Here is a 26,612-nt window from a genome sequence, read left to right as displayed (position 1 = left end):
AGAAGATCCCGTAGGGTCTAGGGATCTATACGTGGCCTGGGAGGTGTTTATAGGGACCTATAGGAGTCCGTAAAGGATCTATAGGGGCCTCTAGGGGCTTGTAGAGGTGGTTAGAGGGACCTATAGGGGGGTTCTAGGGGCTCCTGTGGGGTCTAGGGATCTTTAGGTGCCCTGGGAGGGGGTTATAAGGACCTATAGGAGTACATAAAGGATCTATAGAGGCTCGTAGAGGTGGTCAGAGGGACCTATAGGAGCTCCTGTGGGGCTTATAGGGGCTCCTGTGGGGTGCAGGGATCTATAGGTGCCCTGGGAGAGGTTTATAAGGAGCTATAGGAGTCCGTAAAGGATCTACAGGGGCTTGTAGAGGTGGTCAGAGGGACCTATAGGAGCTCCTGTGGGGTGAAGGGATCTATAGGTGCCCTGGGAAGGGGTTATAAAGACCTATAGGAGTCCATAAAGCATATATAGGGGCTCGTAGAGGTGATTAGAAGGGCCTATAGGGGGGTTCTAGGGGCTTAGAGAGGCTCCTGTGGGGTGCAGGGATCTATAGGTGCCCTGGGAGGGGTTTGTAAGGATCTATAGGAGTCCATAAAGGATCTAGAGGGGCTGCATAGGGTCAACCCGGGGTGGTCTGTGGGGCACTAGGGGGTGGGGGCTCTATAGGGTCGGGGGGGTCTCTAGGGGTTCTATAGGGGTCTCTAGGGTTTCTATAGGGGTCACGGGGGCTCTAGGGGTTCTCTAAGGCTCTCTAGGATTTATATAGGGGTCGTGGGGGGTCCCTAGGGGTTCTCTAGGGTTTCTATAGGGGTTGGGGTTCTCTAGGAGTTCTATAGGGGACTCGGGGGGGGCTCTATAGGGTTGAGGGGATCTCTAGGGGTTCTCTAGGGCTCTCTAGGGTTTCTATAGGGGTCGGGGGGGGTCCCTAGGGGTTCTATAGGGCTCTCTAGGGTTCCTATAGGGGTCGGGGGGGGTTTTCTAGGGCTCTCTAGGATTTCTATAGGGGTTGGGGAGGTCCCTAGGGGTTCTCTAGGGCTCTCTAGGTTTTCTATAGGGGTCGGGGGGGTTCTCTAGGATTTCTATAGGGGTCGGGGGGGGGTTCTCTAGGGTTCCTATAGGGGTCGGGGGGGGTTCTCTAGGGCTCTCTAGGGTTCCTATAGGGGTCGGGGGGGGTCCCTAGGAGTTCTATAGGTGCCCCTGGGGATTCTATAGGGGTCGGGGGGGGTTCTCTAGGGCTCTCTAGGGTTTCTATAGGGGTCGGGGGGGGTTCTCTAGGGCTCTCTAGGGTTCCTATAGGGGTCGGGGGGGTCCCTAGGGGTTCTATAGGGCTCTCTAGGGTTCCTATAGGGGTCGGGGGGGTTTTCTAGGGCTCTCTAGGATTTCTATAGGGGTCGGGGAGGTCCCTAGGGGTTCTCTAGGGCTCTCTAGGTTTTCTATAGGGGTCGGGGGGGTTCTCTAGGATTTCTATAGGGGTCGGGGGGGGGTTCTCTAGGGTTCCTATAGGGGTCGGGGGGGGTCCCTAGGAGTTCTATAGGTGCCCCTGGGGATTCTATAGGGGTCGGGGGGGGTTCTCTATGGCTCTCTAGGGTTCCTATAGGGGTCGGGGGGGGTTCTCTAGGGCTCTCTAGGGTTCCTATAGGGGTCGGGGGGGGGGTCCCTAGGAGCTCTATAGGTGCCCCTGGGGGTTCTATAGGGGTCGGGGGGGCTCTATAGGCCCCTGTGGGGTCAGAGGGGGGGGGTGGGGGGGGGTGACCTCAGGACGTCGTGGCCCCCGCGGCGCTGGAATCCACCCCCTCCCCCCCCCCTCCCCCCCCCCCTCCCCCCCCCCCCTCCGGTCTCTAATCCCGGTGACACTTTAACCAAAAGCTTCGCTTTTCGCCTCAGAGGCAGACGGGGCCCAGAGGGACCCGGGGACCCCGGCCCGGCACCCACAGCACCCGCAGGTAACCCCAGGAGGGGAGAGGGGGGGTCACAGGAGGGGTTGGGGGCCTCGAGGAGGGGCTGGAGGCATCAAAAAGGGGACCTGGGGTGGGTTGGAGGCATCAAATATGGGTTGGGGGCATCAAGGAGGGGTTGGAGGCATCAAAGAGGGGTTGGAGGCATCAAAGAGGGGTTGGAGGTATCAAAGAGGGGTTGGAGGCTTCAAAAAGGGGACGTGGGGTGGGTTGGAGGCATCAAAGGGGGGTTGGAGGCTTCAAAAAGGGGACATGGGGTGGGTTGGGGGCATCAAGGAGGGGTTGGAGGCTTCAAAAAGGGGACGTGAGGTGGGTTGGGGGCATCAAGGAGGAGTTGGAGGCATCAAGGAGGGGTTGGGGGCTTCAAAAAGGGGACTTGGGTTGGGTTTGGGGGCATCAAGGAGGGGTTGGGGGCGTCAAATATGGGTTGGGGGCATCAAAGAGGGGTTGGAGGCTTCAAAAAGGGGACGTGGGGTGGGTTGGAGGCATCAAGGAGGAGTTGGAGGCATCAAATATGGGTTAGGGGCATCAAGGAGGGGTTGGGGGCATCAAAGAGGGGTTGGGGGCATCAAATATGGGTTGGAGGCTTCAAAAAGGGGACGTGGGGTGGGTTGGAGGCATCAAATACTGTTTGGGGGCATCAAGGAGGGGTTGAGAACATCATGGAGGGGACGTGGGATGAGTTGGAGGCATCAAGGAGGGGTTGGAGGCATCAAATATGAGTTGGGGGCTCAAAAACAGGATGTGGGGTGGGTTGGAGGCATCAAAGAGGGTTTGGGGGCATCAAGGAGGGGTTGGAGGCATCAAAAATGGGTTGGAGGCTTCAAAAAGGGGATATGAGGTGGGTTGGGGCATCAAATTTGGGTTGGGGGCATCACGGAGGGGTTAGGGGCATCAAGGAGGGGATGTAGGATGAGTTGGAGGCATCAAATATGGGTTGGGGGCATCAAATATGGGTTGGAGGCATCAAGGAGGGGTTGGTGGCTTCAGAAAGGAGACGTGGGATGGGTTGGAGGCATCAAAGAGGTGTTGGGGGCATCAAGGAGGGGTTGGAGGCTTCAAAAAGGGGTTGGGGGCATCAAAAAGAGGACGTGAGGTGGGTTGGGGGCATCAAATTTGGGTTGGGGGCATCACAGAGGGGTTGGAGGCATCAAAAAGGGGTTGGAGGCTTCAAAAAGGGGACATGGGGTGGGTTGGGGGCATCATAGAGTGGTTGGGGGCATCATGGAGGGGACGTGGATGAGTTGGAGGCATCAAAGAGGGTTTGGGGGCATCATGGAGGGGTTGGGGGCATCAAGGAGGGGTTGAGGGCATCAAAAAGGGGACATGGAGTGGGTTGGAGGCATCAAATATGGTTTGGGGGCATCAAGGAGGGGACGTAGGATGAGTTGGAGGCATCAAGGAGGGGTTGGGGGCATCAAGGAGGGGATGTGGGATGAGTTGGAGGCATCAAAGAGGGGTTGGGGGCATCAAATATGGGTTGGAGGCTTACAAAAGGGGACGTGGGATGAGTTGGAGGCATCAAGGAGGGGTTGGAGGCATCAAAGAGGGGACGTGGGGTGGGTTGGGGGCTTCAAAGAGGGTTTGGGGGTATCAAGGAGGGTTTGGGGGCTTCAAGGAGGGGTTGGGGGCATCGAGGAGGGGTTGGGGGCATCAAAGAGGGTTTGGAGGCATCGAGTATGGGTTGGAGGCTTAAAAAAGGGGACGTGGGATGAGTTGGAGGCATCAAGGAAGGGTTGGGGGCATCAAGGAGGGGTTGAGAACATCATGGAGGGGATGTGGGATGAATTGGAGGCATCAAGGAGGGGTTGGGGGCATCAAGGAGGGGTTGGAGGCATCAAAGAGGGGTTGGGGGCTTCAAAAAGGGGATGTGGGGTGGGTTTGGGAGCATCAAAGAGGGGTTGTGGGCATTGAGGAGTGGTTGGAGGCATCAAGGAGGGGTTGGGGGCATCAAGAATGGGTTGGAGGCATCAAGGAGGGGACGTGGGATGAGTTGGAGGCATCAAGGAGGGTTTGAGGGCATCAAGGAGGGTTTGGGGGTATCAAGGAAGGGTCGGGGGCATCAAGGAGGGGACGTAGGATGAGTTGGAGGCATCACAGAGGGGTTGGAGGCATCAAGGAGGGGTTGAGAACATCATGGAGGGGACGTGGGATGAGTTGGAGGCATCAAGGAGGGTTTGGGGGCATCAAGGAGGGGTTGGGGGCATCAAGGAGGGGTTGGGGCCCTGGAGGTCCCCGCGGTGACGGGCTCTGTCCCCCAGGATGCCGTTCGGGGCGGTGCTGGCGCAGGTCGGTGGCCTGGGACGCTTCCAGGTGGTGCAGACGGCGCTGCTGGCCGTGCCCATCCTGCTCATGGCCAGCCACAACCTGCTGCAGAACTTCACCGCCGCCGTCCCACCCCACCGCTGCCGCCCCCCCGGCCCCGCGGGGACCTCCCCTGGGCCCACGGGGACCTCCAGGCCACCGGCCACCGCCTGGACGGCCCAGGGCATCTCAGCGGCTTCTGGAGGCATCTCGGGGGCTTCTGAGGGCATCTCAGCGGCCTCTGAGGGCATCTCAGCAGCTTCTGAGGGCATCTCAGCGGCTTCTGAGGACACCTTGAGGTCCTCTGGTGGCATCTCAGCGGCCTCTGAGGGCATCTCAGCAGCTTCTGAGGGCATCTCAGCGGCTTCTGAGGGCACCTTGAGGTCCTCTGGTGGCATCTCAGGGGCTTCTGAGGGCACCTTGAGGTCCTCTGGTGGCATCTCAGGGGCTTCTGAGGGCATCTCAGCAGCTTCTGATGGCATCTTGAGGTCCTCCAACACCATCCTGAGGTCTCCTGGTGCCACCTCGAGGTCTCCAGGTGCCACTTCGGGGTCTCCTGGTGCCACCTCAAGGTCTGGTGCCACCTCGAGGTCTCCAGGTGCCACCTCGGGGTCTCCTGGTGCCACCTCAAGGTCCCCCGATGGCCACCTCGGCGTCCTCGGTGGCCACTTGGGGTCCTCCAGCGCCCCCCCCGTGGCCGCTGAGGTCCCACCAGGCTCCGGGGTCCCCTGGAGCTCCTCCGACGCCACCTCGGGGTGGCCCAACGGCAGCTCGGGGTGGCCCGAGGGCCCCTTAGGGTCCTGCCGGCGCTACGCGGCCGCGGGCAACGGCAGCAGCGGCCACCGGGCCACCGAGCCCTGCCACGACGGCTGGGACTACGACCTCAGCGTCTACGTGGCCACCATCGTCAACGAGGTGGGGCTGGAGGTGGAACCATGGGGAGATGGAGGGATGGAGGTGGAACCATGGGGAGATGGAGGGATGGAGGTGGAACCAGGTGGAGATGGAGATGGAACCAGGAGGAGATGGAGGGATGGAGGTGGAACCAGGTGGAGATGGAGGGATGGAGGTGGATGGAGGTGGAGATGGAGGTGGAGGTGGAGATGGAGATGGAACCATGTGGAGATGGAGGGATGGAGGTGGAACCAGGTGGAGATGGAGGATGGAGGTGGAACCACGAGGAGATGGAGGGATGGAGGTGGATGGAGGTGGAGATGGAGGGATGGAGGTGGAACCATGGGGAGATGGAGGGATGGAGGGATGGAGGTGGAACCAGGTGGAGATGGAGGATGGAGGTGGAACCATGGGGAGATGGAGGATGGAGGTGGAACCATGAGGAGATGGAGGGATGGAGATGGAACCATGAGGAGATGGAGGGATGGAGGTGGAACCATGAGGAGATGGAGATGGAACCAGGAGGAGATGGAGGGATGGAGGTGGAACCATGAGGAGATGGAGATGGAACCAGGAGGAGATGGATGGATGGAGGTGGAACCATGAGGAGATGGAGATGGAACCAGGTGGAGATGGAGGGATGGAGGTGGAACCAGGAGGAGATGGAGATGGAACTAGGTAGAGATGGAGGGATGGAGGTGGAGATGGAGATGGAGATGGAGATGGAACCATGGGGAGATGAAGGGATGGAGAGAGATGGATGGAGATGGATGGAGATGGATGGAGGTGGATGGAGGTGGAGGTGAAGCCAGGTGGAGATGGAGGGATGGAGATGGAACCATATGGAGATGGAGGGATGGAGAGATGGAGGTGGATGGAGATGGATGGAGATGGAGATGGAGGTGGAACCATATGAAGATGGAACCATATGGAGATGGAGGGATGGAGATGGAGGGAGGTGGATGGAGATGAGCGGACGGCGAGGCCGGGTTGTCCTCTCCTCCTCTTCCCCCTCGCAGTGGGACCTCGTCTGCGGCTACCGCCAACTGCGCCAGATGGCCCAGTCCATCTACATGGCCGGCGTCCTGGTGGGCGCCCTGGTCCTGGGGGGCCTCTCGGACAGGTAAAGGCAGCAGGACCTCCTCCTGGGGCCTCAGTTTCCCCGTGGAGGCATCTCGAGGGGGTTGGTGGAGCCCGGAGGGACCTTGTGGTGCCTCAGTTTCCCCGTGGAGGCATCTCGAGGGGGTTGGTGGAGCCTGGAGGGACCTCGTGGGGCCTCAGTTTCCCCGTGGAGGCATCTCGAGGGGGTTTGAGGAGCCTGGAGGGACCTCGTGGGGCCTCAGTTTCCCCGTGGAGGCATCTCGAGGGGGTTTTGGAGCCTGGAGGGACCTCGTGAGGCCTCAGTTTCCCCGTGGAGGCATCTCGAGGGGGTTTGAGGAGCCTGGAGGGACCTCGTGGGGCCTCAGTTTCCCCCTGGAGGCATCTCGAGGGGGTTGGTGGGACCTCGGGGCTCGTCCCGTTGCAGGTTCGGGCGCAAGGCCATGCTGATGTGGTCCTACCTGCAGCTGGGGGTGACGGGGACCTGCACGGCCTTCGCCCCCAACTACGCGTCCTACTGCGTCTTCCGCTTCGCCGGAGGGATGGCCCTGTCGGGCTTCGGCCTCAGCATCGCCTGCCTCGGTGAGGACAACCCGGGGGGGACACGGAACCAGGGGGAGGTGGGGGATGGAGGTGGAACCAGGTGGAGATGGAGATGGAACCATGTGGAGATGAAGGGATGGAGGTGGAACCATGGGGAGATGGAGGATGGAGATGGAACCAGGTGGAGATGGAGGGATGGAGGTGGAACCATGTGGAGATGGAACCATGGGGAGATGGAGGATGGAGGTGGAACCAGGTGGAGATGGAGGGATGGAGGTGGAACCATGTGGAGATGGAACCATGGGGAGATGGAGGGACGGAGGTGGAACCATGAGGAGATGGAGGGATGGAGGTGGAACCATGTGGAGATGGAACCATGGGGAGATGGAGGGACGGAGGTGGAACCATGAGGAGATGGAACCATGAGGAGATGGAGGGATGGAGGTGGAACCATGAGGAGATGGAACCATGGGGAGATGGAGGATGGAGGTGGAACCATGAGGAGATGGAACCATGGGGAGATGGAGGATGGAGGTGGAACCAGGTGCAGATGGAACCATGGGGAGATGGAGGGATGGAGGTGGAACCATGAGGAGATGGAACCATGGGGAGATGGAGGATGGAGGTGGAACCAGGTGCAGATGGAGGTGGAACCATGTGGAGATGGAGGTGGAACCATGTGGAGATGGAGGGATGGAGGTGGAACCATGAGGAGATGGAGATGGAACCAGGTGGAGATGGAGGGATGGAGGTGGAACCATGAGGAGATGGAACCATGGGGAGATGGAGGATGGAGGTGGAACCGGGTGGAGATGGAGGGATGGAGATGGAACCATGTGGAGATGGAACCATGAGGAGATGGAGGGATGGAGGTGGAACCATGGGGAGATGGAGGGATGGAGGTGGAACCATGAGGAGATGGAGATGGAACCAGGTGGAGATGGAGGGATGGAGGTGGAACCATGAGGAGATGGAACCATGAGGAGATGGAGGGATGGAGGTGGAACCATGTGGAGATGGAACCATGGGGAGATGGAGGGATGGAGGTGGAACCAGGAGGAGATGGAGGGATGGAGGTGGAACCAGGTGCAGATGGAGGTGGAACCATGTGGAGATGGAGGTGGAACCATGTGGAGATGGAGGGATGGAGGTGGAACCAGGTGGAGATGGAACCATGAGGAGATGGAGGGATGGAGGTGGAACCATGGGGAGATGGAACCATGAGGAGATGGAGATGGAGGGATGGAGATGGAGATGGAACCGTGTGGAGCTGGAGGGATGGAGCTGGACGTGGGAAGCTCGGGAAGCTCTGGAGGTGGCCTCCCCCGTCCGACGTGTCCTCCTGCTCCTTGTCAGTGGTGGAGTGGATCCCCACGTCCCACCGCGCCGTCACCGTGGCCATCACCGGCTTCGCCTACACCCTCGGGCAGATCCTCCTGGCCGGCGTGGCCTTCGCCGTCCCCCACTGGAGGTGGCTCCAGCTCAGCGTCTCCTTGCCCTTCTTCGTCTTCCTCCTCTACTCCTGGTAGGACCCTCAGCTTCCTCCCAGAAGGTCCTCGAGGAACGCGGCGGAGGTTTTTCCTCTCCCCGGGCCTCAGTTTCCCCTCCTCGGCGGGACCTACAGGTGGTTGGCGGAGTCCGCTCGGTGGCTGGTCCTCTCCGGGAAGGCCGAGAGGGCCGTGAAGGTCCTTCAGAGGGTGGCCACGATCAACCGCAGGAAGGAGGAAGGCGAGAAGATCACGGTGGAGGTTTGGTGGCCCCCGAGAAGGTCTCAGTAGAGGTTTGGTGGCCCCCGAGAAGGTCTCAGTAGAGGTTTGGTGGCCCCCGAGAAGGTCTCAGTAGAGGTTTGGAGGCCCCAGAGAAGATCCTGTAGAGGTTTGGTGGCTCCAGAGAAGATCCTGTAGAGGTTTGGAGGCCCCAGAGAAGATCCTGTAGAGGTTTGGAGGCCTCAGAGAGGATCCTGTAGAGGTTTGGAGGCCCCAGAGAAGATCCTGTAGAGGTTTGGAGGCCCCAGAGAAGATCCTGTAGAGGTTTGGAGGCCCCAGAGAAGATCCTGTAGAGGTTTGGAGGCCCCAGAGAAGATCCTGTAGAGGTTTGGTGGCCCTAGAGAAGAACCTGTAGAGGTTTGGTGGCCCTAGAGAAGATCCTGTAGAGGTTTGGAGGCCTCAGAGAGGATCACGTAGAGGTTTGGTGGCCCCAGAGAAGAACCTGTAGAGGTTTGGAGACCCCAGAGAAGAACCTGTAGAGGTTTGGAGGCCCCAGAGAGGATCCTGTAGAGGTTTGGTGGCCCCAGAGAAGATCAGGTAGAGGTTTCACGGTCCTCTTCTCTTCCACCTTCTCCCAGGTCCTCAAGGCCAACATGAAGGAGGAGTTGGCTGGTCTCAAGGCCTCCTACAGCGTCTCCGACCTGGTCCGAACCCCCGTGATCCGCCACATCTTCTTCTGCCTCTCCATCGTCTGGTGGGACCCGACGGGGACCTCTGCGAGGGGGAGGGGAGGTGGTTGGATGGATGGTTGGTTGGTTGGTTGGAAGGGTGATGGTTTGGTGGCCTCAGAGAAGGTCTCAGTAGAGGTTGGTTGGTTGGTTAGATGGTTGGTTGGTTGGTTGGATGGTTGGTTGGTTGAGTAGATGGTTGGTTGGTTGGTTGGTTAGATGGTTGGTTGGTTGGTTGGATGGTTGGTTAGATGGTTGGTTAGATGGTTGGTTGGTTGGTTGGTTGAGTAGATGGTTGGTTAGATGGTTGGTTGGTTGGTTAGATGGTTGGTTGGTTGAGTAGAAGGTTGGTTGGTTGGGTAGATGGTTGGTTAGATGGTTGGTTGGTTGAGTAGAAGGTTAGTTGGTTGGGTAGATGGTTGGTTGGTTGGGTAGATGGTTGGTTGGTTGGTTGAGTAGATGGTTGGTTGGTTGAGTAGAAGGTTGGTTGGCTGGAAGGGTCGATGGTGGCTTGTCCCTCCCCAGGTTCTCCATCAGCTTCTCCTACTACGGGTTGGCCATGGACCTGCAGAACTTCGGCGTCAGCATTTACCTCATCCAGGTGATTTTCGGCGCCGTCGACTTCCCGGCCAAGGTGGTGGTGACCGTCTCCGTCAGCTACGTGGGACGCCGCGTCTCCCTCATGGTCACCCTCTTCTCGGCCGGGGTGGTCATCATCGCCAACATCTTCGTCTCTTCAGGTGGGGGCTTCATCTCCATCCCCATCTCCATCTCCATCCCCATCTCCATCTCCATCTCCATCTCCATCTCCATCTCCATCCCATCATCTCCAACTCCACCTCCATCTCCATCTCCATCTCCATCTCCATCTCCATCTCCATCTCCATCTCCATCTCCACCTCCATCTCCACCTCCACCTCCATCTCCATCTCCATCTCCATCTCCATCTCCACCTCCATCTCCATCTCCATCTCCATCTCCACCTCCACCTCCATCTCCATCTCCACCTCCATCTCCACCTCCACCTCCACCTCCATCTCCATCTCCATCTCCACCTCCATCTCCATCTCCACCTCCATCTCCACCTCCACCTCCACCTCCATCTCCATCTCCATCTCCATCTCCATCTCCATCTCCATCTCCACCTCCACCTCCACCTCCATCTCCATCTCCACCTCCACCTCCATCTCCATCTCCACCTCCATCTCCACCTCCATCTCCACCTCCATCTCCATCTCCATCTCCACCTCCATCTCCATCTCCATCTCCATCTCCACCTCCACCTCCATCTCCATCTCCACCTCCATCTCCACCTCCATCTCCATCTCCATCTCCACCTCCATCTCCATCTCCATCTCCACCTCCACCTCCATCTCCACCTCCATCTCCATCTCCACCTCCACCTCCATCTCCACCTCCATCTCCATCTCCACCTCCACCTCCATCTCCATCTCCATCTCCATCTCCATCTCCATCTCCACCTCCATCTCCATCTCCATCTCCACCTCCATCTCCACCTCCATCTCCATCTCCACCTCCACCTCCATCTCCATCTCCATCTCCATCTCCATCTCCATCTCCATCTCCATCTCCACCTCCATCTCCACCTCCATCTCCACCTCCACCTCCACCTCCATCTCCATCTCCATCTCCATCTCCATCTCCACCTCCATCTCCATCTCCATCTCCATCTCCACCTCCATCTCCATCTCCATCTCCATCTCCATCTCCACCTCCATCTCCACCTCCATCTCCATCTCCACCTCCATCTCCATCTCCATCTCCATCTCCATCTCCATCTCCACCTCCATCTCCATCTCCACCTCCATCTCCACCTCCATCTCCACCTCCATCTCCATCTCCATCTCCATCTCCATCTCCATCTCCACCTCCACCTCCACCTCCATCTCCATCTCCATCTCCATCTCCACCTCCACCTCCATCTCCACCTCCATCTCCATCTCCATCTCCACCTCCATCTCCATCTCCATCTCCATCTCCACCTCCATCTCCATCTCCATCTCCACCTCCATCTCCATCTCCATCTCCATCTCCATCTCCATCTCCACCTCCATCTCCATCTCCATCTCCATCTCCACCTCCATCTCCATCTCCATCTCCATCTCCACCTCCATCTCCATCTCCATCTCCATCTCCATCTCCACCTCCATCTCCATCTCCATCTCCATCTCCATCTCCACCTCCACCTCCATCCCATCATCTCCATCTCCATCTCCACCTCCGCCTCCATCTCCTCTCCCAGAGCTCCAGACGTTGCGCACGGCCCTGGCCGTCATCGGCAAGGGGTGTCTCTCCGCCGCCTTCAACTGCGTCTTCCTCTACACCACCGAGCTCTACCCAACGCCCATCAGGTAGGTCCCCATCTCCACCACCCCAGGTTGAGCTGAGACCTTCCAGGGGGCCTCCACGTGGAGCCGAGACCTTCCAGGGGTCTCCACGTGGAGCTGAGACCTTCCGGGGGCCTCCACGTGGAGCCGAGACCTTCCAGGGGGCCTCCACGTGGAGCTGAGACCTTCCAGGGGGCCTCCACGTGGAGCCGAGACCTTCCAGGGGGTCTCCAGGTGGAGCTGAGACCTTCCAGGGGGTCTCCATGTTGAGCTGAGACCTTCCAGGGGGTCTCCACGCGGAGCTGAGACCTTCCAGGGGGTCTCTGTGTGGAGCCTGGAGGTCTCCATGTTGAGCTGAGACCTTCCAGGGGGTCTCCACGTGGTGCTGAGACCTTCCAGGGGGCCTCCACGTGGAGCTGAGACCTTCCAGGGGGCCTCCACGTGGAGCTGGGACCTTCCAGGGGGTCTCCACGTGGTGCTGAGACCTTCCAGGGGGCCTCCACGTGGAGCTGAGACCTTCCAGGGGGCCTCCACGTGGAGCTGAGACCTTCCAGGGGGCCTCCACGTGGAGCTGGGACCTTCCAGGGGGTCTCCACGTGGTGCTGAGACCTTCCAGGGGGCCTCCACGTGGAGCTGAGACCTTCCCAGGGGTCTCCATGTGGAGCTGAGACCTTCCAGGAGGCCTCCAGGTGGAGCTGAGACCTTCCAGGGGGTCTCCACGTGGAGCCTGGAGGTCTCCATGTTGAGCTGAGACCTTCCAGGGGGTCTCCACCTGGAGCTGAGACCTTCCAGAGGGTCTCCACGTGGAGCCAAGACCTTCCAGGAGGTCTCATCATGGAGCTGAGATCTTCCAGGGGTCTCCATGTGGAGCTGAGACCTTCCAGGAGGCCTCCAGGTGGAGCTGAGACCTTCCAGGGGGTCTCCACGTGGAGATGAGACCTTCCAGGGGGTCTCCACGTGGAGCCTGGAGGTCTCCATGTTGAGCTGAGACCTTCCAGGGGGTCTCCACCTGGAGCTGAGACCTTCCAGAGGGTCTCCACGTGGAGCCAAGACCTTCCAGGAGGTCTCATCATGGAGCTGAGATCTTCCAGGGGTCTCCATGTGGAGCTGAGACCTTCCAGGAGGCCTCCAGGTGGCCCTAACCCCCCTGTGATGCCCTCAGGCAGACGGGTCTGGGCTTCGGGAGCACCATGGCTCGCGTCGGGGGCATCGTGGCCCCCCTGGTGAAGATGCTGGACGAGTCGTACCCGTCGGTGCCTCCCGGCGTCTACGGAGTCGCCCCCGTGGTGGCCGCGGCCGTGGCCGCCTTCCTCCCCGAGACCCTCAACAGGCCCCTGCCCGACACCATCGAGGAGGTGGAGAGCAGGTGGGGGGCCGGGAGGTGGTGGAGGGACCTCGAGAGGAGGGGGGTTGAGGGGATGAAGGGTGGATGAGGGTCTCCTGGATGGATGGAGCTCGAGGTGAAGGGGGTTGAGTAGATGAGGGATGGATGAGGGACTCATGGATGGAGCTCAAGAGGAAGAGGGTTGAGTAGATGATGGATGGATGAGGGTCTCCTGGATGGATGGACCTCAAGAGGAAGGAGGTTGGATGGATGGATGGATGGATGAGGGACTCATAGATGGAGGGACCTCAAGAGGAAGTGGGTTGAGTTGATGATGGATGGATGAGGGACTTATGGATGGATGGACCTCGAGGTGAAGGGGGTTGAGTAGATGATGGATGGATGAGGGACTCATGGATGGAGCTCAAGAGGAAGAGGGTTGAGTAGATGAGGGATGGATGAGGGACTCATGGATGGATGGAGCTCGAGGTGAAGGGGGTTGAGTAGATGATGGATGGATGAGGGACTCATGGATGGATGAGGGGCTCATGGATGGAGCTCAAGAAGAAGAGGGTTGAGTAGATGATGGATGGATGAGGGTCTCCTGGATGGAGAGACCTCGAGGTGAAGGGGATTGGATGGATGAGGGTTGGATGAGGGACTCATGGATGGATGGACCTCAAGAGGAAGGGGGTTGAGTGGATGAGGGATGGATGAGGGACTCATGGATGGATGAGGGACTCATGGATGGATGGACCTCGAGGTGAAGGGGGTTGGATGGATGGATGGATGAGGGACTCATGGATGGAGGAACCTCAAGAGGAAGAGGGTTGAGTTGATGATAGATGGATGAGGGACTCATGGATGGATGGAGCTCAAGAGGAAGGGAGTAGAGAAGATGATGGATGGATGGATGGGTGATGAGTTGATGGTAGATGGTGGAGGGACCTCAAGATGAAGAGGTTTGAGTGGATGAGGGACTTCTGGACGGATGGACCTCGAGAAGAAGGGGGTTGGATGGATGGATGATGGATGGATGGACACGGGGCGGGCCAGTGGCCACCTCATCCCACCACGGACCTTCTCCTCCCGCCAGGGTCAAGCGGAAGAAGGCGGATCCCAAGGAGAAGATCCCCCTCCAGCCCCAGGACGTGGCCCTGCAGAAGGAGACCTGAAGGACCACGGCGGGGGTGGCCGCCAGCCCCTCTGGGTCCTCACAACCTTGTTCGGGGGGGACCTCACGGCTGGTGACCTCCCTGGGGGTGGGGAAGGAGAAGTCCTTGGAGGAATAAAGGAGCTCTGGAGAGGACAATGTCTTGGGGTGTTGTCTGAGGTCACCTCCAAGGGGATGGAGCCCCAGAACCTTCTAGGTGGTGGCCACCACCCATGATCCCTCATCTCCTCATCCCTGAGGTCACCTCCAAGGGGAAGAAGCTGAAGAGCCACCTCCCTGAGGTCACCTCCAAGGGGATGGAGCCCCAGAACCTTCTAGGTGGTGGCCACCACCCATGATCCCTCATCTCCTCGCCCCTGAGGTCACCTCCAAGGGGACGGAGCCCCAGAACGAGGAGACGTGAAGCGTGAGGAGCACCTGAGCTCCTCCATCCCTGGAGCTGCCGTGATGCCCCTTCCCCGACTTCTCCAGAGCCGCCACCTCCTCGTTCCTGGTGCCCCTTGGCCCCATCGAGCTTCTCCGTGGGCCGAGCCCGTCAAAGATTAACCCCGCGGCTTCTCCAGGCGGAGAAGATGCTGATGCCACCTCCGTCAGCACCTTCTCGTCCTCTTCTGACCACGAGGAAGGGTTGAAATTTAACCCCCAGCGGGGCTGGTGGCCCGAGGCAGGAGAAAAACCCCTCGGAGATGCCTCCTTGAGGGAGGAGGTGGCTCTTCTCTGAAGATCTGAACCATCCACCTTCTTCTTGGTGGATCTCGAGGGGCTTCTTGGCTCTGGGGATGAAGGAGAAGGGCTTGGAGGTGGCTCTGGGCACCCTTGGTGGCCTGAGGCAGGAGAAAACCCCCTCGGAGATGCCTCCTTGAGGGAAGAGGCTGCTCCGAGGTGGCTCTTCTCTGAAGATCTGAACCATCCACCTTCTTCTTGGTGGATCTCGAGGGGCTTCTTGGCTCTGGGGATGAAGGAGAAGGGCTTCAGGTGGCTCTGGACGCCCTTGGTGGCCCCTCCTGGCCACCTTTGCCTTCTCCTGCCTGGAAATCCAGAGGAAACCCCACCCCACCCATCAAAGATTAACCGGAGCCCGACCCGGTGGGAGGACCACGATGGGAGGAGAAGCAGCGATCTTTTGAGGTGGGCTCCATCCTTTTCTTTTTTGGAGCTCGTGGATGGCTGAGGGACCTTCCCGGCTTCTCCCGGTGGCGCCATGGCCTTCGGAGACCTCCTGGAGCACCTGGGGGGCTTGGGACGCTTCCAGGTGGCTTCGGTTCTTCTGCTGGCCCTGCCGGTCTTCTTGATGGCCAGTCACAACCTTCTCCAGAACTTCACGGCGGCCACGGGAGAACATCGGTGCCGCCTGCCCGGGGAGGACAACGCGACGGGCTCCCAGCTCCAGGAGCTTCTCAGGGTCTGGGTTCCCCCCGGGGAGCGGTGCCGGCGCTTCGTGGAGCCTCAGTGGTGGCTCCTGGAGGTCAACGGCTCGGCCCCCAACGCCTCGTGGCCCCGGACGGAGCCGTGTGGCCACCACGGGTGGAGCTACGAGGACGGCGACTTCTCCAGCACCATCGTCTCCGAGGTAGGACGACCCCGAGGTGGCTCCTTCCGCCTCGTCCCTCACCTTGAGGCTCCAAGGGAGGGTCCCAACCACCTTGGGTTCTTCCAACCGGAGCATCTTCCCCACGAGAACCTCGGTGGAGGGAAAACGGGGAGGGGGTCGGTGGCCGTCAACGAGAAGGTCACAAAGACCTCAGGAAGGAGCCACCAACCCTGTTCAAGGTCTTTATCAACGACCTGGACGGAGGCATCGAGGGCTCCCGGAGCCGGTTTGGAGATGACGCTGAGCTGGGAGGATCCGCTGGAGGGTTTGAGGTTCTCCAGAGGGATCTGACCAGGCCGGATCCGCGAGCTGAGACCAATCCAGGAGGGTGAACGAGGAGCTTGGGGCACAACGACCCCGAGCAGCTCCAGAGCAGGAGAAGCCGGGCTGGAGGAGAAGGACCTGGGGGGGTTGGTGGGACAGGAGCCAGGGAGGTTCTTCTCCCTCTGGTGAGACCGACCCTCGGATCGCGGGGTGGGTTCTCCCCAAGGAGGATGTTGAGGCTCTGGAGCGAGGCCGGAGAAGAGCCCGGAGCTGGGGAAGGGGCTGGAGAAGGAGCCCGAGGGCCCTGGGGGGGTTTCTCCTGGAGAAGAGGAGCCTGAGGGGAGGCCTCGTGGCTGTCTCCGACTCCCTGAGAGGACCCTCCGAGCTCCGTCCCACCGCGTGTCCCTCCCCCTCCCCAGTGGGACCTGGTGTGCGGCTCGCGGGGTCTCAAGGAGGTGGCCCAGTCGCTCTACATGGCCGGAGTCCTGGTGGGTGGAATCGTCTTCGGGGGCCTCTCGGACAGGTGAGACCTTCCCCGGCTCCTTGGGGAGCTGGGACCTCATCTTGGGGTCCTTCCCACCTCATCTTGGGGCCCTTCCCACCTCCTCTGGGACAGGTGGGACCTCATCTCGGGGTCCTTCTCACCTCCTCTGGGACAGGTGGGACCTCATCTTGGGGCCCTTCCCACCTCCTCTGGGACAGGTGGGACCTCACCTTGGGGTCCTTCCCACCTCCTCTGGGACAGGTGAGACCTCGTGGAGCCGGGACCTCATCTCGGGGTCCTCCCACCTCCTCCTCCTCCTCCTCCCCCCGCAGGTTCGGCCGCCGGCTGGTGCTCACCTGGTGCTACCTGCAGCTCGGGGCCATGGGGACCTTCTCCTCCTTGTCGCCGACCTTCTCCACCTACTGCGTCTTGAGGTTCCTCACGGGCTCGGCCTTCTCGGGCATCGTCCTCAACAGCGTCTCCCTCTGTAGGTGGCTCCTCCACCTCTAGGGGGGCTCCGGGGTCACCTCCAGGAGGTCGTGGACCACATCTCAGGTGTCTCCTCAGCTCTGGAGTGGCTGCCGACGCGAGCCAGGGCCCCCGTGGGGACCTTCTTGGGCTACTGCTACACGTGTGGCCAGTTCCTCCTGGCCGGGGTGGCCTACGTCCTCCCCCGCTGGAGGCATCTCCAGTTGGCCGTGTCCGTGCCCTTCTTCGGGTTCTTCGTCTGCTCGTGGTGAGGAGGACGAGGAGGTGGGAGGGTTGGAGAGATGGTGGGAGGGATGGAGAGGTGGATGGAGACATGGTGGGATGGATGGAGAGATGGTTGGAGAGGTGGTGGGGTGGATGGAGAGATGGTGGGATGGATGGAGAGATGGTGGGATGGATGGAGAGATGGTGGGATGGATGGAGAGGTGGATGGAGACATGGTGGGATGGATGGAGAGATGATGGGATGGATGGAGAGATGGTTGGAGAGGTGGTGGGTTGGATGGAGAGATGGTGGGATGGATGGAGAGATGGTGGGATGGATGGAGAGATGGTTGGAGAGGTGGTGGGATGGATGGAGAGATGGTGGGAGGGATGGATGAGAAGATAGAGGGATGGATGGAGATCTGGATGGAGATCTGGATGGATGGATGGATGGATGGATGGGTGGTTGGAGGTCTGGATGGTTGGAGAGCAGGTGGTGGGATGAGCCTGGGGTCCCCTCTGTCCCTCCCAGGTGGTTGACGGAGTCGGCTCGCTGGCTGCTCCTGGTCGGAAGGTCCCAGCGAGCCCTGCGGGAGCTCCAGAAGGTGGCCAGGATGAACGGCAAGAAGGAGGAAGGCGAGAAGCTTGACCTCGAGGTCCGAGGATCCACCTGGGCACCCTGGGACATCTCTGGGGGGGACACAGCTCCATCTCCATCCAGCCCCATCTCCATCACCTCCATCTCCATCCTCTCCACCTCCATCCATCCCCTTGTAGAACCATCTATCTCCAGTATCTCCACCTCCACCACCTCCACCTCCATCCATCTCCATCTCCATCCATCCCATCATGCAACATTCTATCTCCAACATCTCCATCTCCAACATCTCTGTCTCCATCCATCTCCATCCATCTCCATCACCTCCATCTCCATCCAGCCCCATCTCCATCCATCTCCATCCATCTCCATCTCCACCATCTCCAACTCCATCATCTCCATCTCCACCATCTCCACCTCCATCATCTCCATCTCCCTCCATCCCATCATACAACCTTCTATCTCCACCTCCATCCATCCCCATTGCCAATAAGTCCTTCTCCATCCATCTCCATCTCCATCTCCATCTCCATCTCCATCATCTCCATCTCCATTGATCCTATCATACAACCATCTATCTCCACCATCTCCATCTCCATCTCCACCATCTCCATCTCCACCATCTCCACCTCCATCCCTCCCTCCCACCTCCACGTCCTCTCCAGGATTTCATCCCCACCTTCATCCTGGGGAACTGTCCCTGCAGGAGAAGAAGGTCCAAGCCCCGTGTTGTCCCCCCTCCACCTCCTCTCTCCTTCCAGACGCTCATGTCCTACATGCAGAAGGAGGTGGCCTCGGCGAGGACTCATCACACCGTGGTTGACCTGGTGCGGACGCCCGTGGTGAGGAGGATCTCCTGCTGCCTCTGCTTCGTCTGGTACGGCCGGGGTGGAGGACACCAAGGGGGGGTTGTCCTCCATCCCTCGATCTTCTCCTCCATCCCTCGATCTTCTCCTCCATCCCTCCATCTTCTCCTCCATCCCTCCCTCTACCTTCTCACCTCAGGTTCTCCACCAGCTTCGCCTACTACGGGTTGGCCATGGACCTCCAGAACTTCGGCTTGGACCTCTACGTGATGCAGCTGCTCTTCGGGGCCGTGGACATCCCGGCCAAGCTGGTCTCCGTCCTCTCCATCACCTACGTGGGGAGACGCTTCAGCCAGGCCGCCTCCCTCCTCCTGGCCGGCTCGGCCGTCCTGGTCAATGTCTTCGTGCCGCGAGGTGAGGGGAAGGGCTGGAGGCTCCTCGGTGTCTCCAGAGGGTGAGGAGCCACCTGGAAGGGTCAAACCCATCACCTGGAAGGGTCAAAACCACCTAGGGGAGGTTCCTCGGTGTCTCCAGAGGGTGAGGAGCCACCTGGAAGGGTCAAAACCATCACCTGGAAGGGTCAAAACCACCTAGGGGAGGTTCCTCTGTGTCTCCAGGGGGTGAGGAGCCACCTGGAAGGGTCAAAACCATCACCTGGAAGGGTCAAAACCACCTAGGGGAGGTTCCTCGGTGTCTCCAGAGGGTGAGGAGCCACCTGGAAGGGTCAAAACCATCACCTGGAAGGGTCAAAACCACCTAGGGGAGGTTCCTCTGGGTCTCCAGGGGGTGAGGAGCCACCTGGAAGGGTCAAAACCGTCACCTGGAAGGGTCAAAACCATCACCTGGAAGGGTCAAAACCACCTAGGGGAGGTTCCTCTGGGTCTCCAGGGGCTGAGGAGCCACCTGGAAGGGTCAAAACCGTCACCTGGAAGGGTCAAAACCATCACCTGGAAGGGTCAAAACCATCTGGGGGAGGTTCCTTGGTGTCTCCAGAGGGTGAGGAGCCACCTGGAAGGGTCAAAACCGTCACCTGGAAGGGTCAAAACCATCACCTGGAAGGGTCAAAACCATCTGGGGGAGGTTCCTCTGTGTCTCCAGGGGGTGAGGAGCCACCTGGAAGGGTCAAAACCATCACCTGGAAGGGTCAAAACCATCACCTGGAAGGGTCAAAACCACCTAGGGGAGGTTCCTCTGTGTCTCCAGGGGGTGAGGAGCCACCTGGAAGGGTCAAAACCATCACCTGGAAGGGTCAAAACCATCACCTGGAAGGGTCAAAACCATCTAGGGGAGGTTCCTCGGTGTCTCCAGAGGGTGAGGAGCCACCTGGAAGGGTCAAAACCATCACCTGGAAGGGTCAAAACCATCACCTGGAAGGGTCAAAACCACCTAGGGGAGGTTCCTCGGTGTCTCCAGAGGGTGAGGAGCCACCTGGAAGGGTCAAAACCATCACCTGGAAGGGTCAAAACCACCTAGGGGAGGTTCCTCTGTGTCTCCAGGGGGTGAGGAGCCACCTGGAAGGGTCAAAACCATCACCTGGAAGGGTCAAAACCACCTAGGGGAGGTTCCTCGGTGTCTCCAGAGGGTGAGGAGCCACCTGGAAGGGTCAAAACCATCACCTGGAAGGGTCAAAACCACCTAGGGGAGGTTCCTCTGGGTCTCCAGGGGGTGAGGAGCCACCTGGAAGGGTCAAAACCGTCACCTGGAAGGGTCAAAACCATCACCTGGAAGGGTCAAAACCACCTAGGGGAGGTTCCTCTGGGTCTCCAGGGGCTGAGGAGCCACCTGGAAGGGTCAAAACCGTCACCTGGAAGGGTCAAAACCATCACCTGGAAGGGTCAAAACCATCTGGGGGAGGTTCCTTGGTGTCTCCAGAGGGTGAGGAGCCACCTGGAAGGGTCAAAACCGTCACCTGGAAGGGTCAAAACCATCACCTGGAAGGGTCAAAACCATCTGGGGGAGGTTCCTCTGTGTCTCCAGGGGGTGAGGAGCCACCTGGAAGGGTCAAAACCATCACCTGGAAGGGTCAAAACCATCACCTGGAAGGGTCAAAACCACCTAGGGGAGGTTCCTCTGTGTCTCCAGGGGGTGAGGAGCCACCTGGAAGGGTCAAAACCATCACCTGGAAGGGTCAAAACCATCACCTGGAAGGGTCAAAACCATCTAGGGGAGGTTCCTCGGTGTCTCCAGAGGGTGAGGAGCCACCTGGAAGGGTCAAAACCATCACCTGGAAGGGTCAAAACCATCACCTGGAAGGGTCAAAACCACCTAGGGGAGGTTCCTCGGTGTCTCCAGAGGGTGAGGAGCCACCTGGAAGGGTCAAAACCATCACCTGGAAGGGTCAAAACCATCTAGGGGAGGTTCCTCGGTGTCTCCAGAGGGTGAGGAGCCACCTGGAAGGGTCAAAACCATCACCTGGAAGGGTCAAAACCATCACCTGGAAGGGTCAAAACCACCTAGGGGAGGTTCCTCGGTGTCTCCAGAGGGTGAGGAGCCACCTGGAAGGGTCAAAACCATCACCTGGAAGGGTCAAAACCATCTAGGGGAGGTTCCTCTGGGTCTCCAGGGGGTGAGGAGCCACCTGGAAGGGTCAAAACCATCTGGGATCCATCAGCGCAGGAGGGATGGATGAGAAGATAGAGGGATGGAGGGATGGATGAGAAGGTGGCTGGGTGGCTGGGACGTCCTGTCCTCGTCCCCCCAGAGCAGCGGACGCTCAGGACCGCGCTGGCCATCCTCGGCAAGGGCTGCTTGGCCGCCTCCTTCAACTGCGTCTTCCTCTACACGGGGGAGCTCTACCCAACCGTCATCCGGTAAGGACCTCGGGGCGTCCCCCCAGGGAGCTCGGGGTGTCCCCCCACCCCCCTACCTGCTCCTGGAGGACCCCTGGGTGTCCCCCCAAGGAGCTCCGTGTCCCCCCCAGGCAGACGGGGATGGGCTTGGCCAACACGATGTCTCGTCTGGGGAGCATCTCGGCCCCCCTGGTGAAGATGGTGGGAGAGACCTTCCCGTGGTTGCCCTCGGTCATCTACGGGGCGGCCCCCGTGGTCTCGGGGCTGGTGGCCACGCGGCTCCCGGAGACGAAGGACACGGCGCTGCCCGAGACCCTGGAGGACGTGGAGAGGAGGTGGGACAGACGGACAGAGGGACGGGGATGGACCGGGGGGGGGAGGGATGGAGGGATGAGAAGATAGAGAGATGGAGGAGAAGATAGAGGGATGGATGGATGGATGGATCAGAAGATAGAGGGAGGGATGAGAAGATAGAGATGGATGGAGGAGAAGATAGAGGGATGGATGGATGAGAAGATAGAGGGAAGGATGGAGGAGAAGATAGAGAGATGGAGGAGAAGATAGAGGGATGGAGGGGTGAGAAGATAGAGATGGATGGAGGAGAAGATAGAGAGATGGAGGAGAAGATAGAGAGATGGATGGATGAGAAGATAGAGAGATGGAGGAGAAGATAGAGGGATGGATGGATGGATGGATGGTTGGATGGATGAGAAGATAGAGGGACGGAGGAGAAGATAGAGATGGATGGAGGAGAAGATAGAGAGATGGATGGATGAGAAGATAGAGATGGATGGAGGAGAAGATAGAGAGATGGATGGAGGAGAAGATAGAGAGATGGAGGAGAAGATAGAGAGATGGATGGAGAAGATAGAGGGATGGATGGATGAGAAGATAGAGATGGAGGAGAAGACAGAGAGATGGAGGGATGAGAAGATAGAGATGGATGGAGGAGAAGATAGAGAGATGGAGGAGAAGATAGAGAGATGGATGGATGAGAAGATAGAGAGATGGAGGAGAAGATAGAGGGATGGATGGATGGATGGTTGGATGGATGAGAAGATAGAGGGACGGAGGAGAAGATAGAGATGGATGGAGGAGAAGATAGAGAGATGGATGGATGAGAAGATAGAGATGGATGGAGGAGAAGATAGAGGGATGGATGAGAAGATAGAGGGATGGATGGATGAGAAGATAGAGAGATGGAGGAGAAGATAGAGGGATGGATGGACCCCTAGAACCTCCCTCTCCCTCCAGGATCCAACCCCAGAAGGTCGAATCCCAACATCTCCAGGTCCCCCTTCATCCCACCACCAAGACCTCCTAGCTCCACCTCTCCAGGGGACCCCAAACCGCCCCCCCCGGACCTCCGTGTCCTCACGAAGGAGCCGGAGAAGCTTGGAGGGATGAACCCCCCACGGCCGAGCAGAAGACCCAGAGGTGGGGGATGGTGTGTCCTGGGATTTTTTTTTTTTCTGGAATAAACACGATCAAAGCAAAAAAACCTCGTGTGAAACGGAGCCGGGTCGGAGGAGGAGGAGGGGGGTTTGTTTTCCCACGGCCCCAGGAGGTCCCCGAAAGCTCCGTCGTCCCACCCCGAAGACAAATAACGGAGCCGGCGGGGGGGACGAGGCCTCGGAATCGCGTCCTTCTCCACCGTCTCCTCCTCCTCTCGGCCGAGACGGAGCTGGGAGGGAGAGAAGAAAGGGCCTGGGAGAAGGAGGTGGACGTGGGCGCCCCGAGAATTGAGGGTCTCAAGGAGCTGGGGGATCCAAGGAAGGGGATGTCCAGGCGTCCAGGGATCCCAGGAACCTGAGGAACCTGAGGAACCTGAGGAACCAGGATCCGGGGCTGCGAGAACCTCGGTGTCCAGGTGTCCAGGTGTCCCAAGGACCTGAGGAACCTGAGGAACCACCCAAGGACTCAAGGATCCTGAGGACTCGTGTCTGGATCCTCAAGGATCCCAAGGACTCGTGTCTGGATCCTCAAGGATCCCAAGGACTCAAGGATCTTGAGGACTCGTGTCTGGATCCTCAAGGATCCCGAGGACTCAAGGATCCTGAGGACTCGTGTCTGGATCCTCAAGGATCCCGAGGACTCAAGGATCCTGAGGACTCGTGTCTGGATCCTCAAGGGTCCCAAGGAATCAAGGATCCCAAGGACTCATCTCTGGATCCTCAAGGGTCCCAAGGACTCATCTCTGGATCCTCAAGGGTCCCAAGGACTCATTTCTGGATCCTCAAGGGTCCCGAGGACTCAAGGATCTTGAGGACTCGTGTCTGGATCCTCAAGGATCCCGAGGACTCGTGTCTGGATCCTCAAGGGTCCCAAGGAATCAAGGATCCCGAGGACTCGTGTCTGGATCCTCAAGGATCCCGAGGACTCAAGGATCCCAAGGACTCATCTCTGGATCCTCAAGGATCCCAAGGATTGAAGGATCCCAAGGACTCATCTCTGGATCCTCAAGGGTCCCAAGGACTCATTTCTGGATCCTCAAGGGTCCCGAGGACTCAAGGATCTTGAGGACTCGTGTCTGGATCCTCAAGGATCCCGAGGACTCGTGTCTGGATCCTCAAGGGTCCCAAGGAATCAAGGATCCCGAGGACTCGTGTCTGGATCCTCAAGGATCCCGAGGACTCAAGGATCCCAAGGACTCATCTCTGGATCCTCAAGGATCCCAAGGATTGAAGGATCCCAAGGACTCATCTCTGGATCCTCAAGGACCCCAAGGACTCAAGGATCCCAAGGACTCGTGTCTGGATCCTCAAGGACCCCAAGGACTCAAGGATCCCGAGGACTCATCTCTGGATCCTCAAGGATCCCGTGGACTCAAGGATCCCGAGGACTCATCTCTGGATCCTCAAGGATCCCGTGGACTCACCTCTGGATCCTCAAGGACCCCCAGGACCCCCATTTCCACCTGCCCTGATGTCCCCAGGCCCCCCGCCTTGAGACCCCGACCTCCTGAAGCCCCGCGGATCCCATCGATCCCGCTTCCCAGACGCCCCCCGGACCCCCAAGTCCCTCCCCCCAGGGGTCTCCGGGTTGCCCCCCACGCTCTGCTGCCTCCCGGTCGAGGTCCAAGAGGCTCCTGGGGGCTCCGCGAGGACTTTGTCACCATTAATGGTGCAAACGAGGCCTGGGAGTCGGGATCCGGAGGCGGCTGGAGTGAAACGTTAACTGGGAACGAGAGGATTTAAATAGGGGAGCGAGGACGGGGACGGGGGACACGGCCGGAGCCACCCAGAGGTGAGAAGATCAATCGGGGGATCAATAGGGGTGATCGGGAGGGAGGGGGAGGACGAGGGGGGCAGCGGAGAGAGATTGAGGGGCAAGAGGATGATCAATAATCAGCTTTAAGCTCAATAGGTTGATCAATAGGGGGATTATAGGGCAAGAGGCTGATCAATAATCAGCTTTAAGCTCAATAGGTTGATCAATAGAGAGGAAGGAGGATCAATAGGGAGGTTATAGGGCAAGAGGCTGATCAATAATCAGCTTTAAGCTCAACAGGTGGATCAATAGAGAGGAAATTGGATCAATAGGGAGGTTATAGGGCAAGAGGCTGATCAATAATCAGCTTTAAGCTCAATAGGTTGATCAATAGAGAGGAAATTGGATCAATAGGGAGGTTATAGGGCAAGAGGCTGATCAATAATCAGCTTTAAGCTCAATAGGTTGATCAATAGAGAGGAAATTGGATCAATAGGGAGGTTATAGGGCAAGAGGCTGATCAATAATCAGCTTTAAGCTCAACAGGTGGATCAATAGAGAGTAAATTGGATCAATAGGGAGGTTATAGATCAGGAGGCTGATCAATAATCAGCTTTAAGCTTAATAGGTTGATCAATAGGGAGGTTATAGGGCAAGAGGCTGATCAATAATCAGCTTTAAGCTCAATAGGTTGATCAATAGAGAGGAAATTGGATCAATAGGGAGGTTATAGGGCAAGAGGCTGATCAATAATCAGCTTTAAGCTCAATAGGTTGATCAATAGAGAGGAAATTGGATCAATAGGGAGGTTATAGATCAGGAGGCTGATCAATAATCAGCTTTAAGCTTAATAGGTTGATCAATAGGGAGGTTATAGGGCAAGAGGCTGATCAATAATCAGCTTTAAGCTCAATAGATCGATCAATAGAGAGGAAATTGGATCAATAGGGAGGTTATAGGGCAAGAGGCTGATCAATAATCAGCTTTAAGCTCAATAGGTTGATCAATAGGGGGTTATAGGGCAAGAAGCTGATCAATAATCAGCTTTAAGCTCAATAGGTTGATCAATAGAGAGGAAATTGGATCAATAGGGAGGTTATAGGGCAAGAGGCTGATCAATAATCAGCTTTAAGCTCAATAGGTTGATCAATAGAGAGTAAATTGGATCAATAGGGAGGTTATAGATCAGGAGGCTGATCAATAATCAGCTTTAAGCTCAATAGGTTGATCAATAGAGAGGAAATTGGATCAATAGGGAGGTTATAGATCAGGAGGCTGATCAATAATCAGCTTTAAGCTTAATAGGTTGATCAATAGGGAGGTTATAGGGCAAGAGGCTGATCAATAATCAGCTTTAAGCTCAATAGATCGATCAATAGAGAGGAAATTGGATCAATAGGGAGGTTATAGGGCAAGAGGCCGATCAATAATCAGCTCTAAGCTCAGCAGGTTGATCAATAGAGGTGGATCAATAGGTTATAGGGCAAGAGATTGATTGATAGAGACCAATAAACTGATCAATAGATCGTTAGGGTCACTCTATTGGTCAATAGGCTATAGGCCAATAGGTTGATCAATAGAGGGAGCAATCGATCGATCAATCTGGGGTTAAAGTTGATCAATCAATCGATCGATTATAGGTTGATTGAGATGAAGATCGATACGTTGATCAATAGAAAGATTATGAGTCAATGAATCGATCAATAGGCCAATCGATCGATTGATTGATTGATAAGGGGAGGGGAGGGAGAGGGGCAAGAGCTAATTGATTATGGAGAGATCAATAGAGGCAGAGATTGATTGATGGGTCGATTGATCAATTTGATTGATTGATAGAACAATTCGATTGATACATCGATCGTTTGATAGACCAGTAGATTAATAGATCAATAGATCGATAGATCGATAGATTAATAGATCAATTGATTGGTAGAGAGATTGAGGGGTTGATAGAGAGACTGAGAGATCAATAGGGGTCGATTGATTGATTGATCAGGGCCCTGATAGATCGATAGAGACCAATCGATTGATCGATAGAGGCCTTGATAGATCGATAGAGGCCCTGATGGATCGCTAGAGGCTGATTGATTGATTGATCAGGGCCCTG

General features: G+C 57.9%; 2 protein-coding genes across 2 annotated transcripts; both read left to right on the top strand.

Moving 5' to 3' along the window:
- Positions 1-5,113: 5,113 nt before the first annotated feature.
- LOC138734591 (solute carrier family 22 member 6-A-like) lies at positions 5,114-14,096 on the top strand. The gene is made up of 10 exons (XM_069882329.1): positions 5,114-5,171; positions 6,170-6,273; positions 6,676-6,830; positions 8,148-8,316; positions 8,416-8,539; positions 9,136-9,251; positions 9,751-9,965; positions 11,489-11,597; positions 12,736-12,939; positions 13,994-14,096. Exons 2-10 carry the CDS (start codon positions 6,206-6,208, stop codon positions 14,070-14,072), a joined length of 1,239 nt encoding a protein of 412 aa, XP_069738430.1. The 5' UTR covers positions 5,114-5,171; positions 6,170-6,205; the 3' UTR covers positions 14,073-14,096.
- A 1,176-nt stretch (positions 14,097-15,272) lies between these two features.
- Positions 15,273-22,619, top strand: LOC138734607 (solute carrier family 22 member 6-A-like). The gene is made up of 10 exons (XM_069882355.1): positions 15,273-15,641; positions 16,346-16,449; positions 16,743-16,897; positions 16,978-17,146; positions 17,635-17,758; positions 18,462-18,577; positions 18,706-18,920; positions 21,208-21,316; positions 21,427-21,630; positions 22,550-22,619. Exons 1-10 carry the CDS (start codon positions 15,273-15,275, stop codon positions 22,617-22,619), a joined length of 1,635 nt encoding a protein of 544 aa, XP_069738456.1.
- The last annotated feature ends 3,993 nt before the right edge of the window (positions 22,620-26,612 follow it).

The sequence above is a fragment of the Phaenicophaeus curvirostris genome, unplaced genomic scaffold, assembly GCF_032191515.1.
Source record: "Phaenicophaeus curvirostris isolate KB17595 unplaced genomic scaffold, BPBGC_Pcur_1.0 scaffold_122, whole genome shotgun sequence".
Lineage (NCBI taxonomy): Eukaryota > Metazoa > Chordata > Aves > Cuculiformes > Cuculidae > Phaenicophaeus > Phaenicophaeus curvirostris.
The sequence above is the reverse complement of the archived record's forward strand: the minus strand, read 5'-3'. Positions and strand labels throughout refer to the sequence as shown.

Coding starts and splice junctions, on each gene's coding strand:
- LOC138734607 (XM_069882355.1), top strand. CDS start 15,273: ATGGCCTTCGGAGACCTCCTGGAGCACCTGGGGGGCTTGGGACGCTTC. Junction 15,642..16,345: donor CCAGCACCATCGTCTCCGAG/GTAGGACGACCC, acceptor CCCCCTCCCCAG/TGGGACCTGGTGTGCGGCTC. Junction 18,578..18,705: donor TGCTGCCTCTGCTTCGTCTG/GTACGGCCGGGG, acceptor TTCTCACCTCAG/GTTCTCCACCAGCTTCGCCT.
- LOC138734591 (XM_069882329.1), top strand. CDS start 6,206: ATGGCCCAGTCCATCTACATGGCCGGCGTCCTGGTGGGCGCCCTGGTC. Junction 8,540..9,135: donor GCGAGAAGATCACGGTGGAG/GTTTGGTGGCCC, acceptor ACCTTCTCCCAG/GTCCTCAAGGCCAACATGAA. Junction 9,252..9,750: donor TTCTGCCTCTCCATCGTCTG/GTGGGACCCGAC, acceptor GTCCCTCCCCAG/GTTCTCCATCAGCTTCTCCT.